Genomic DNA, 13,609 nt, shown 5'->3' with positions numbered 1-13,609 from the left:
CTGTGCAAAGCTTTTGAAACACTTGCTTGGCCAAGTGTCCAGTGCCAGCTGTTGGGGCTGCCGAGGACCACAGCAGTATGGGATGGCTGTGGACTGAGTTGAGAGTCAAACCTAGTTGTTTTCTTAACTTCTCTGATGCATAACCTTTTGTTTTAGGCACTGGCAATGATCTCTCTGTACACTATTTATACAGGGAAATATTTGATACCAAAGTGAGTATCTACTCCAGTTGTCTCTGCCATTGCTAGCAGTGGATGAGCTGCTCTGGTGGTCTTCCCAGCCTTTGCAAAAGTCACTGAAAGCCTGGGCAGAGCCTTGGCTTGCAAGTTTTGGGGCTTAGCAAGTTCAGATCTTTAAAAGGATGAGGAATTATCTAAATACTGGACACTCCTCTACCCTCTTTCCATGTATTTACCCAGATCAAAGAAATTATTTCTAAATATTTTTCTTTATTTATGCATTAATACTCATGGGTCCACCTTGCAGTGGGAAAGACTGGGGAGCAGAGATGTCAGCTGACTGGCCTGTCGGAGACCGTCATGTCAACAGCAATCTCAAGGCAGAGCCAGCAGTGGAATAATGCTCAGTTCCCAGCCCTGTGCCTTAGCTTCCCTCTCATAAATGTGAAGCATTTCCCAGTTAGCATTAAGGATGCTGGGGCATGTATATAGGATGTAGTATGCCTCAAAAATAGCTTTCAGGGCTAAGTAAGCAGATTCCTTTTTAGAAAGCAGCCTAGACTGCCGGTGCTTGTGCATGTGTATGTGCTTCAGTGAAGGGCATAGCCATATCCTAACCTCAAAAGTCAGAGTGTCTTAGCCAGCAGTCTTCCCCAGTTGTGACTGACGGCTTGACAGCACTCTGGAGAGAGGAACTCATTCATCCTCACTGTTTACTTTGTTTAGCCAGGATTATATTTTATTGAGCTGCAACAACAACAACAACAAAAAATAATCCCATTTTAATTGTTATTTCAATTTATTCCTAGCAGTGCAGTCCCCAGAAGGGGTGACCTTCATGCAGCTACATGCCTGCTCTAGAAAGGAATGGAGACGAGGTAGCTCAAGGGGTGTGAAATGGCCTTCATAGCAGCCTTTCATGAATACATTGCTGATTTTAATCCAATTAATTCAGAAAGTGCCAGGGAATACAAACTGGTCTGTGGCTGTTTGTTAGTCTTGCAGCATTGCCTAGGTGATGGGTAGCTACTCTCTGACAGTGTCACAGGGCCTTCCCATTGCCTGTTTCAGCTCAGAAAGTGTAGTGGCCAGATTATCCCATGGAAATAGGCTTTATCTAACTTAGATTTGTGATGTGTTCAGAGGGCCACAGGCAATGTCCAGTTCCCATTTTGTCCCTCCAGTCTGAAGGAGGTTGAGCTAGCAAGCATTCGTGCAGTACCTACCTTCCAGGAGCAATGCATGGTGTGGGAATACTGCTTGGTGCTCCCCTTTGACCTGGAAAAAGAACCTGCCTATGATGTGTAGGTCAGAAGGCGCTTTGCAAATATCTGCATTCTTCTGGTGAGGGAGCAGAGGAGTGAGTGTGGCAGGGACATGTCCCGCAGGACTGCAGAGCACAGCAGTGGCAAAGCCATAACTAGGAGCTGCTGCCCCTCTCATCTGACCTACCTTTAAGGGTCTGAAATGACCCTGAATGAGGCAGAATGAGTGAGAACATGGAGTAGTTTAAACAAAAACCTCTCCTTACTTCCTGCAAGCAAGTGTCTAGCACCTAGTGAGTGTCAGCTGTGGCTATTGCTACAGCCTGGGCAAAAGCAGACTTCATTCTCATTCCTTCCACCCAGCCTTTGATCTGACCAGACTTGTTAGTCTCCCCTGTTTGGAGCATCTCCTCTCAAATCTGTGGGCTTCCTGGCACAAGGAGCAGAGTACCTCTCTCCCCACCTTCGCCTTCCCAGGGAGGAGGTGGAGGCAGCCCAGAAGGTCCTGGCAAGCTCCTGTTCTTGCTGGGCATAGCCAGACCTTATCAGGCTTAATTGGGGTTGACAGCAGGGAGTCCAGGGTGCAGTCCACATCGAAAAGTAGGTACTGATGCTGATATAAACAGAAATCAGGCTAGTTAATAATTAAGCTGCAGCTTGGCAGCATTCACCTTGACAGACTTGACCTTCCAAATTAGAAGTCTGTCTCTTCCCCCCTGCCCCTTGTGTTTTATTTATCACAGCCTTTTATAGTCTTCTTTGCAGGCTGGTACACTAGGGTGATGCATGACACACCTCACTGATGCCCTGTCCCTGCTTCCTGGAGGAGCCCTCCAAGACTCCCATCCCTGCACCCGGTCCTTCAGGAAATCATAGAATCCCAGAAAAGTTTGGGTTGGAAGGGACCTTCAAAACTCATCCAGTCCAACTCCCCTGCATTAAGCAACTAGATCAGGTTGCTCAGAGCTCTGTCCAGTCTGGCCAGCCTGGCCTTGAATGTCTCCAGGGATGAGGCACCTACCACCTCTCTGGAAAACCTGTTCCAGTATTTTATCACCCTCATTGTAAAAAATTTCTTTCTCATTTCTAGTCTGAATCTCCCCTCTTTTAGTTTAAAACCATTTCCCCTTGTCCTTTCATAATACGCCCTTCTAAAAAGTCTGTGATGAGGGCCTGTGGTTACCACAGCCCATGTCGGAATGTGCCCCACAGATGCTGCAGAGACAGTGGCCTCCTGCAGCTCTGAAGGCAGACTGGTGCACAACGCTGCTGGCCAAAGTGCGTCTCTGAAAGGCAGGAGCATCGGGAATGTGCTATGGCATTGGGGTGTTGCAAGAGTGTTCCTGCTCAGCTGCTGAATCTCTATGCAAAGGGCTCAGCTCAGTCCTCAGTGTCCCATGGGAACAGATAGACCCAGCGGGCCTATACCAGGTACAGGTGGGGGTCTGGCATTTTGCAGAGGTTTTGCACTGCTCAAGCGCTCTAAATGGTAAGTGGGGAGAAGTGACGGATTCATGTAGGTGCTTTGTATTGCTCTTTGGAGGTGCTTAACTCTCCCCTTAATTGTATGGCAACTATAGACTGAGGCAAGAGATGCATCAGCTGGGCTCTTAAGCTTGTCCTTCCTGCCGCAAATGGCATTGCTCGAACTTCAGAGGACTATCAGCAGCCCAGTGTTTGGCACCTATGGATTACTTGCACAAGTGCATTGAGCAAGATCCAGTGCAATATTGACATGCGATTCAAACTCTGCCTTCTGCATCAGGATAGAGGCTTAGTAAAAATACAGTGGCAGGTTCAATGTTTTCAGGTGCACCTTTGAAGTTTGTTGGGTTTCTGTGCTTTGCTTTCCTGTCACACATTCACAAATGTGACTGCTGTTTAATGAAGTGTGAAGGAATTACCTCCTTTTTCATTATCTGCAACCTTCCTCTATTAACATTTCTGCAAGGTACCCATTTGGGGATGCTGCCTATGCCTGTTCTGCAGTTGACACTGAAAGATTTAGCCTGGGAGTGGTATTCAGTCAGCTGCCCCCATAGGACATCTTTGATGTGCCTTCTTGGGTGACCACATTTCTTCTCTCTGCTCCCCGGTTCACTGTATTCACCACAGAGGAGCTGGGGGCTGACAGCAGGGCCTCCATTGTTCATGTCTCGGTGGTTGTGCTGTCAGCAAGCTGCAGGTCTCTATTACTGGTCAGCTTCTCCCTTCACCATGAGGTTACCTAGGGCTTGAAGGTGCCTCTGGTGGCACTTATTCTGCTGACAAGGTGCCATTTGAAGTAGTGCAAGTCTCACAGCCCTCCAGTGCTGTGGTAAGCACCAGCGACTTCTCTTCGGTGGAGTGTCCACTCCCATGCTTATGCTGCAGCCAGCCCTGGAGCCACCAGAGCTCTCTGTCCACTCCTGGACATGTACATGTCCTTTGATTTACTCTCTTCTGAAAGTTGCCTGGCAAGTGATTGCCGTCTCATCAAATCATTAGGTGAGCCACAAGCAGCTTGAAGAGGCAACAAAGCCACCTGCCAGCAGCTGAAGGTCCTGCCGCTGGCCAGGGACACACAGGTACCCATGCAGCCTGCCCAGCAGTGTTGGTTGCAGTCAGAGAGACGAAGGAGTTCCTCCTCCTCAGAGGAAGGTTTCGGTTCTCGCGCTGTCCTGCCTGGTGCAGGTACATAAACCAGCATGACCAAGATGCCAGGTTCTGGGGTAAAACCATGTTCGATACCACTCCCTACGGGGAAGAGAAGGCTTTCTGCACTGCATGTGCCTATGGACCTGCCCGCAGCTCAGCCTTGCCTAGGTAGCTAATATTTGCATGAGGCTTTGTGTTGTCTTACCATACCCAAGGCTTTTGTCAAATCAGTTAAAGCGGGGACTGAGGTTCGTTGCATTTTTTCTCCCAGAATTGATAGGCGAAGGAAATTCTGCCCAGTATTCCCCAGTATTTCAGGGCAGCTCCTCTGATTCCAGACATTTGCTTTCTGTGCTGTGCAACTGCCGCCAGTGGGTGAGAGCCCAAGGGACCGTGCTGCCAGCTGTGACCCCCAGCCTTTCTGCTGTGGTCGCTTCCCAGCAAAGGTTGCAGTGAGCCAGACTGTCCTCAAGTCCCAGCTTTGCAGCCCTGCTGGGACGGCTGCTGTGCTGCTCAGTTCAGTACTGTCAGCACACGCCAGCACATGCTCAGCTTGTCTGCCAGGCTGGGCCTTGCAGAGCTGAGGGTGCCTCCTCCCCTGAGCTTCTGGTGATGGTGGAGCTCAGTCAGGAGAGAGCTATCTATATGATATGGCAACTGGCATGTGCCTGCGTTTTCAGCGATGGATACAGCTTGTCATCTTCCTATACTTACAGGTAGAGAGAGAGTCAGAGACTGGACTTTCTAGATCTCTGTCTTGGAAAACTCCCTGCTTAAGTGAATATAAGTAACTTGAATCTTGCTCTTGATATTCATCAGTTCATGCCTCCAAGTGAAGCACAAAGCAGAACACTTGTCCAGGTTCACTCTCGTTTCTGCACTTCTCCAGCTCAGCTGTCTCTTCCCCTCTGTGCTTGCTTGATCTTTGCCTGCAGCTGTCCCCCATGTCCCCTGGCATCCTGCCTTGCTCATCTTCTTCTCCAAGTGCTGTGCTCCCCTATATCTGTAAACTTCTGGGGATTCCCAAATCCAGAGTACACTGTCTTTGAGCTAAGCAGTGATGGGTTTGATGTACGTCATTGGTTTCAGATGATGGATGTAGTTATTTCTGCTTCTGTGATGGGTTATAATAATGTCACCTGCCACAGGAGTTACATATTTTATAAACTCTGTAGGTCTTGCAGGGCTTATAGTCTTTGCAATCAATCTAGGCAGGTTGGTGAAGAGAAAGCAGAGTTTATAACTATAATAGATTTCACTGGGACTGTATAATTTCTGTGTGATGTTTGGTGCAGAGTATGAGATCTGCTGGAGCCCAGATGGGATTAATCACATCTGAGGCATTACCTGGGGTGTTCTTAAATCTGCCGGAAACCTTGGGTGACATCTGACCCACTGCTCAGCTAGAACAAGATGCTCTACATTTGTAATCCCCCGACAGATTCTGCAGAGCTCCAGCTCCCGTGCTGGCTCAGCTGGGCTGTGTCCTGCAGCTCATGAGCCGCGACTGATCCAGGCACAGGAAAGCCAGGGGAAACCCAGCTTCCTTCTTGAGATGTCAAGGCTTTTCAGAGAGCCCATTGGCATGTGCCTGTGCTTGGGTGTGTGGGTGGGAGAGGAGACCTTGGTCAGGCCCAGGGTGCCAAGTCACCCTTCTTGCTGGTTGGGGTGCTCCTTCCCATCCAGGCAACCAGAGCCTCCTCAGGCACCTTGCTGGGTTTGCTGGGGCATCAGCGAGGTGAGCCTGACACAAGGTCATCTCCACATGCTACACGGGGCCCCCGTCTTGCCTCATGGCGGCATCTGCTGGGATCCTGGTGTAGTTTCCTCCAGCAGAGACTGAACATGCAGTAACATGAAAGCAAAACACCACTTGGCTTCTGATTTACTTCTTCCTGCTCATTTTTCCAAATGCTAGGAACATGTATATGTGCATGTGTGGTTGTGACTCTCTGTGTCTGAGTGCTAGACCAAGCACTGAGTGGCACAGGGTGCCAACAGTGATTTTCTAATCAAAGGGGAATAAAAAGATCCCATCTCTTGTTCATTCAAACCAGGAAGCATGCCAGGGTGTTGAAGCTCTCTTAAAGAACACTTGTGCCAAATGGCAGAATGAATTGGTACCTCAGTCTCCCCAAAGATGTGGCTGCTGCAGGGATGATGGGAAAGCATATGTCATCCAAGAGCTCCAGTGCAGGCTAGATAAATACTTGGGGGGGGGGGCGGGTAAAATAAATTTAAAACATGTTGGGTATATTCTTGCTGACTGATACTCAGAAATCTTGGTCCTTTGTTTCTGTGGTCCAACACCCCACCCCTGCCCCCAAAATTGCTGCGTGAGCTTCGGAAACTGTGAAGTGGCTGCAGAAGTCCATGCTCAGGCCCTGCAGACAAGACCTCGCAGTGCCCTGGTGCTCCAGGTCTGCTATCTACAGCTTGGTGTTGACCTTGCTTTCACAGAGGTGGCTGAGAGGAAGCTGACGGTTGAAGAGGAGGAAGCCAAGAGGATTGCAGAGATGGGCAAACCAATACTTGGCGAGCATCCAAAACTAGAAGTCATCATTGAGGAGTCCTATGAGTTCAAGGTCAGTATTTGTCCCAGTGTCCTCTAGGAGGGGAAAGCTGTGTGGCACTGAAGAGCAGCCATGGAATGCAGAACTGAGGAGGCTGGGGGTGGCTGCACGTGCAGGGAAAGGGCATGGAGTGCAAAAAAGTGTGGGAGAAGCCTACAAGAAGTGCCAGGGGACTTAGCTGCTGGTAGGCAAAGGTGAAGGGAGGAAGACAAGGGAGCCCTGCTGGAAGCAGAAGGTGGCAGCGTGGAGGAGAGGGCAGGAGCAAAGCTGTCTCTGGTGAGGCAGATGCAAGAAGCAGCCTACTCTGGAGTAAGGGGTGACAAAGAAGCAGGCTGTGGAGAGTTTTGGGTCAGTCTGTCCAGGGAGAATGTGGGCCCAACTCCAGTCATGGCCTCATCTGACTGGTAGGAACGTACTTGTGGCACCTCAACAGTTTGGGAAGGGTTAGTGAGACCACAGTGCGCTGCAAGACCAGCCTTGCCTGCTAGCAGCCAGTTTAATTGCTGTGCATCTTTATTCCCACAACAGAGCACCGTGGACAAGCTGATTAGGAAGACAAACCTGGCTTTGGTTGTAGGGACACATTCCTGGAGGGACCAGTTCATGGAGGCCATTACCGTCAGTGCAGGTGAGGGGGACATCAGAAAACCCATACAATTATCTCCAGTGTTCCTGCAGCCTGGGATGAGATCTGTCTGGGCTCAGGAGACAGCATCTGCTTAGTCAGCGATGCTCAGCTGTTGTGTGCATTGTGGTCATCAGCAAAGCCAGTCCAAAGAGCTTCTCTGCACCATATATACTGGACTTCTGCAGATGCATTAGCCAGGAGCCTAGGAGATCCATCTTTTGGTGTGGAACCATCCAGGACTCCAGTTTTCCAAGACATGACTTCTGCTGGCGGTGCTCCTGCAGCTTCAGTGCTCTGATGAGCAGCGTACAGGCAGCAAAATCCCATCCTGGCCTGGCTGCTGGCTCCTGGTGTGCCCAGTGCTGTCCTGTTCAGGTAGCTCCTGCTGCTAGAAGATGTCCTGTCTGCCATGGCCAGCAGAGTCTCTGGGAGTAGGGAGGGTTACCACGTACGGACAGGACATGTCACCCCGTGAGGCAGCAGCTGGTGGAAAGGGCCAGAGACTTCCCGGCCCTTCCCCAGAGAGCCTAAAAGAGCTCACCACTTCCAGAACCAGGCAGCTTTGAAGCAGACATTTTAGGCATGTCCATGCCATTAATGACACTCAGGCACCTTTCTGAACCTTTCCTTGACAGTTTGGCATCTTTCCCGAAGGGTTGTTTTCCCCCCAGCCATAGTGCAGGCAGCAGGCAGACGAGCGGGAGATGTCACCAGTGGCCACTAGGGCTTCTTCTGACATGAAAGAAGAGGTGTGGGATACTCACTTTTCTTCTTTCTAGCAATTAAGAGAAACTGCTTCTGTGGAAACAGTACTTCCATCCTTGTAGCAAGCAGGCCCGCTTCTCTCTTCCTACATTTCTCTCCTTTTCAAGCCATCTGCTCTGTGCTCCCTACCTGCTTTCTCTTTTACCAGTTTATTTCCACTGGCCTGTATCCACACAAAGACCTGCAGTGCTTCCAGCCTGGGGGCTGACCAGCCCCACCAGGCTAAGGAGGGGACCCCTCCAAGGGGCTGCAGTGCTGCTGCTGATACCCCCACACAGATGAGAAATTTCTTGCTGGTGACCAGCTGTGCTCTGGAGCAGGAGGACCAAGGGTCACTCCAGTTGCCCAGTTCTATCGCTTCCTGCTGTTTTACGCCCTCAAAGCATCGACTTGCCTGTGTGACTTCATGGTGCCCCTCCATAGTGATCTCCACAGGCTGACCACATACTGTGGATGGGAATGGGGACAGGGATGGGGCTGCCCCTCTGTGGGTACAACACACCGTTGTGCCACTCCCCAGCCCTGCAGGCTCTGGGGTGTCCCAGGAAGAGGCACCCCTGTCCCTGAGCCTCACCCTTCTCTGATGGACCTCGTGTGCCCTGACCCCACTGTCGTGGCTGGCACCATGCTGCCTTGTCCCAGGGGAGTAGCATCCCTGGAGCCCTGGGGAGGGGGGCCAAGCATGGCCTGCAGCCCACCCGTGTAATCTTGAGCCATCCCATCATGAGCACTGGACCTCTCCTTTCACATTGTTTGCAGCGGGTGATGAGGATGAGGACGAGTCAGGCGAGGAGCGCCTACCGTCCTGCTTTGACTATGTGATGCACTTCCTGACGGTCTTCTGGAAGGTGCTGTTTGCCTGCGTGCCCCCCACTGAGTACTGCAACGGCTGGGCCTGTTTCATCGTCTCCATCCTCATCATCGGCATGCTCACAGCCGTCATCGGTGACCTCGCCTCCCACTTCGGCTGCACCATCGGCCTCAAGGACTCGGTGACCGCTGTCGTCTTCGTCGCCTTTGGCACTTCAGTACCAGGTGGGGTGGGGAAGGAATGGGGTGGGAGGAAGGACCTCCCTGCCCTGAGGGGAGCAGCTCTGTCATGGGGGTGGGAAGGAGCTCCATAGCACTCTGTCCCCAGGCAATGTCTGCACCCCCTTTTGTGACAACATGGTGTCCCTGGACTCGGGACAGGGGGCCTGCAGCAGGAGCAGTCCATGTCCCGATCTTGCCAGTGCCACACCTGAGCCTGCCTCATCCCCTAGACATGAAGGGTTGCTTGTTTCTCCTGTTGGACCCTCAGTGATTTCTCCTTCCCTCCTTCCCCAACCCCAGATACGTTTGCCAGCAAAGCTGCAGCCATCCAGGATGTGTATGCTGATGCCTCCATCACCAACGTCACGGGCAGCAACGCCGTCAACGTCTTCTTGGGCATCGGGCTGGCATGGTCGGTGGCGGCAATCTACTGGGCGTCACAGGGGCAGGAGTTCCAGGTGTCTGCAGGCACCCTGGCCTTCTCTGTCACCCTCTTCACCATCTTCGCCTTCATCTGCATCAGTGTCCTCCTCTACCGCCGACGGCCCCACCTCGGGGGGGAGCTGGGAGGCCCCCGAGGGTGCAAACTGGCCACGACATTGCTCTTCGTCAGCCTTTGGCTGCTGTACATCCTCTTCGCCACCCTGGAGGCCTATTGCTACATCAAGGGGTTTTAGGCAGTGGAGGGACGCTGCCGCCGGGGGGAGGGACCCCCTCCTCCGTTACCTCACCGGACACTGGTCCTGGAAGCGCGGTTTCACCGGGGGGATGGCTGTCCGTCAGGGGCTGCTGCTGCCCAGACGGTCGGACAGCTGGGTGCCAAGATGGGCAAAACCATCACAGAGTGAGAAACACACAAAAAAAAAACCCCACCCAAAATGATACAAAAATAAAGCAACAATGGCAAGTGTTGAAACAAAACGAAACAGAAGAAACCCAGCCGCTGAGCCCATTCGATGAGATTAAGAAGTTTCAGCCATCTCCAAAGGTCACCTCTCCTGCAGGGGCTTGTCCGCCTGCCTCCCCAGCACCCTTCTGCTGTAAGGAGATATCTTCTTATTTTTACTGGTTGGGAATTGCAGAAAGCTGATCAGGAAATTTTTTTTTCTTCCTTTTTTTTTCTTTCATTTGCTAGTTGCTTTTTGGTTTGGGGGGGCATGCTGCTTAGTTATTTTATTTTTTATTTTGACGACTAAAAGAGAAAAATGTTAAAAATCTACTCTTAAGCTTAAAGCTGCCATCAGTGCTGAAATTGAACACGTGTATTTTTTGAAGCCACAAAAGACTGTGACACAGTTAAAGAACTTTTTCACTATTACTCTTTTCCTCCCTCGCCGCCTTCCATTTCTTTTTTAAGAACATCACAAGACTGATATATTTTTAATACAGACACAGGCACACACATACATTCGGTGACAAAGGCTGGAGCATGAACCATCTCAATCACCTGCCTGGGCTAAGAAAAAAAGGAGGAAACAAAAAAACCAAACGCAAACCTCAACCCTCTAATATAATAGGTATCATGTAAATTTTGACTATGGCATTTCTCTTTGTATAATTAACTTTGAGCTTGTGGTACTGCAGGGAGAGAAAATTCTGTTAATTTACAACCGATAAAGAAATAAATCGTTACCCAGGAATAGCCTGCCCTGGGGGAGCAAGGGGGCCAGGGGAAGTGGTACCAGCTCCTTCAGATGGTGGTGGTGGGTTTGCTGAGGGGGCCTCCTGCTTGGAGGTAGAAATGAATTCAGGAAAACCCAGAGAGCACGCCCGTGTGTTCCCAGCGCCATCCACCCCGAGCTGTGCCGTGGCTGCCCTTTCACTCTTTTGCTACCCCTGTTTTCACAGCCCCCGCATCTTGCTGGTGCTCTTCAGGCCGTTGAAAGGTACGGGCTTCAAAACTGCCACCCACGTCAGGACTCCTGTAGCATCTCAAGTACCTTTTAGGAACGTCAGACAGAGAAAAAGGCATCCTTTTCATTTGAAGTGCATTTCTTTTTAAGGGAAAAACAAAACAACACGAGAGTATGTCATTAATTACATCAATGGCTGCAAGTTGAAATGTTGGGTTGGTAATAAAAATAAATAAAAACTATACCTATATCTATATAAACAGTGCTATCTAGAAACATATTTCTTAATTGAGAGCCCTTTAAGAGGCTGTTAAAACCTTATTCTTTGTAAAGTGTTTTCAAGTTGAAGATAATTTCTTCTATCAAGAAGCAGGTGCTGTAAAGGGAAACATTTACTTCATAAAGTTCTCTATAATAAGCCAGATCCTGGGAAGCAGCAAGTAAGAGAGGGGCTGCCAGAAGCTGTGGCTATGCCTTCTGCAGTGATTTCTGCTGCCCCAGGAGGCAGGGAGGAGGTGGCCACAGGTTAGGAAAAAAGCAATGGGAACAAGGTTGGCATGGACAAAAAGATGTAACGTCATGGCAGGTGTCTAGATGAGAGTGAAAATGGTCCTTAACACACAGATGAAGTATTTATTTTCATACAAAATGTTTATCAGATATCTCTATATAAATGTGTATACACGTAAGGCAGGGAAGAAGGATCCTTCTCAGAGGAGCAGCAAGAGCTTTGCCGGTGGGAGTCCACCATGAGTGACAGCCGTTGGGTTTGAAGCCAACAAGCATCTGACCTCCTTATCCTCCCTCGTCATGCCTTTGGGAGAGAAAATGATGGGCAAGAAACTCCGAGGCCAGGCTGCCACCGAGCTTGCCGGTCTTTCTGTCCTCTGGCTGTGCCAACAGCCACCAAGAGCAGCTGCCGGCCACCTCTGCCTGCCAGCCGGGGACCCTGGAGCACACATGTGACATTGAAAGAAAGATTACAAAAGCGTCCCCAAATGCTCTCCTTGGAGCAGGGGGGCGCGTAGTGGTGGTGGTTAAAGTACAGCTCTCAAGGTGGGGGGTTTGTTATCATTGCTGTTTTTAATTTGGACATATCAAGTCTGTTGAGCCCTTATTTTACCCATGCCAGCTCACACACCCCTGGGTAAAGCTCAGCCTGGGGGAGCTTCTTCTGTTGCTTGTGCTGTATTCACCACGTGCTTTTCATCCGCTTCCTTCTTCAGCTGACCTCGGGGAGGGGGCACAGGGGGAAGACCGGCTGCCATGAGTGCCCACTGCATGGGGACCTTGGTGCCCTCCATGCGCAAAGGCGATCTGTGCCAGGCCAACAGCAGCTGTGGAGTGTTTCTTTCTTTTATTTTTATTTTCTACTTCATTAAAAAATATGCAAGCTGGAAAAAAAAAAGCAAGTTTGGTGCCTCTGGGGATTTTTATTTTTTATTTGCTGAGGCTTTTATGGTTTATTTTGGGGCTAGCTATCTGCTTGCTCCTGTTTGCCTTTGGGCAGGTGCTTGGACTTGGTCACACTGGTTCTGGCTGGTTTGTTTCCCGTGCCACCTCAGCCCTCTGGTTCGGTACTGCTGGGAGAACCCGCAGCACTTGCCCCTGGCCGGCCCGGAGGAACTTTGCTGGTGTTGCTGTTCTCACTGCTCCTTCCCCATTGTTTCTCCCGTCAGCTTCCCGCGGCAGCCTGCAATGACAGCCGCTGGCTTCCTCATGCTCTGGGCGGCACATGCTTACCTTTCAGCCTCCCTCTCCTCTTCATACCGACTCCTCACCAAGACCCCTTTGCTGTTGCATTTGAGGATAAATAACATGCCCTGATATCAGAAGGGAAAGGCAGAGGTGATCAGAGGAGCTGCTTTGTCACTGGGGACTGCCATGGCACGGGGGCACAGTGTAAGGGCTACGTGTGGTGTGGGGCCAATGGTACCTCTGGCTGCCTTCCCACTCCACTGCCACGGAGGCATCTCCAGCACCGCACGGGTTTTGCCATCCAGGTGATGCTGCACTGTGTGGATGCCAGTCAAACATCAGCCTTTGGGTAAAAATCAGCTCTGCAAAGGGGCATCACTTGTCCAGCTCCGTCAAGCTGACCAGGAATCGTGCCCTGGGTTCGTCCAGTACTATGCCACCTCCTCACCCAGCATCACCACCAACCGCCTTCTTCCACTTGTAGTTGGGCCCCTGACCCCAAAAATCCCCTCCGCAGCGAGCTTTGTGCCAGAACCATTCCCATTTGCCTTTCTGCAGCAAAGGGGTGGCTGGTACAGCCCCGAACCCTGGTGGCAGCTGGGCTGGGGGGACCCCACGCTGCAGGAAGGGCAGCCCTGGGGGAGCAGCTGTGGGGAGGCTGCACTGCACATTGCTCCCTGGGGTGGCCAGGGCTCAGCAAAGCCCGCTGGCCTGGCCACAAAAAGGCCAGTGACTCACTGGGTCCTGCACGATCCCATCTCCCCTGACCCGGGGGAAGCCTTACACCAGCTCTGGCCCCTGCTCCAGGAAAGGACTCATTGCCTTTGACTTCAGTGAAGGGGCTGGGGGGACTTGAGGGAGAGAGGGGAAGAGCTGTGACCCTTTGGGGCTGGCTGGCTACCATGGCTGTGCAGAAGCATCCCGGTCCCCACAACCACTGAGGCTTAGGTCCAGGACCACAGGGGACTGTCCCGGAGCG

General features: G+C 51.2%; 1 protein-coding gene across 6 annotated transcripts in view; it reads left to right on the top strand.

Moving 5' to 3' along the window:
- The window catches only part of SLC8A3 (solute carrier family 8 member A3), a 120,122-nt gene extending 107,768 nt beyond the window's left edge, over positions 1 to 12,354 (top strand). For all 6 annotated transcript variants that reach the window (XM_065637023.1, XM_065637027.1, XM_065637024.1 and 3 more), the window contains 4 exons: positions 6,542 to 6,666; positions 7,183 to 7,282; positions 8,807 to 9,082; positions 9,380 to 12,354. In XM_065637023.1, coding sequence (XP_065493095.1) covers positions 6,542 to 6,666; positions 7,183 to 7,282; positions 8,807 to 9,082; positions 9,380 to 9,756 — 878 coding nt within the window. In that variant the 3' untranslated portion in view covers positions 9,757 to 12,354. The remainder of the gene's footprint in view (positions 1 to 6,541; positions 6,667 to 7,182; positions 7,283 to 8,806; positions 9,083 to 9,379) is intronic.
- Positions 12,355 to 13,609: the final 1,255 nt, after the last annotated feature.

The sequence above is a fragment of the Caloenas nicobarica genome, chromosome 5 (genome assembly GCF_036013445.1).
Source record: "Caloenas nicobarica isolate bCalNic1 chromosome 5, bCalNic1.hap1, whole genome shotgun sequence".
In the NCBI taxonomy this organism is placed as follows: domain Eukaryota; kingdom Metazoa; phylum Chordata; class Aves; order Columbiformes; family Columbidae; genus Caloenas; species Caloenas nicobarica.
The sequence above is the reverse complement of the archived record's forward strand: the minus strand, read 5'-3'. Positions and strand labels throughout refer to the sequence as shown.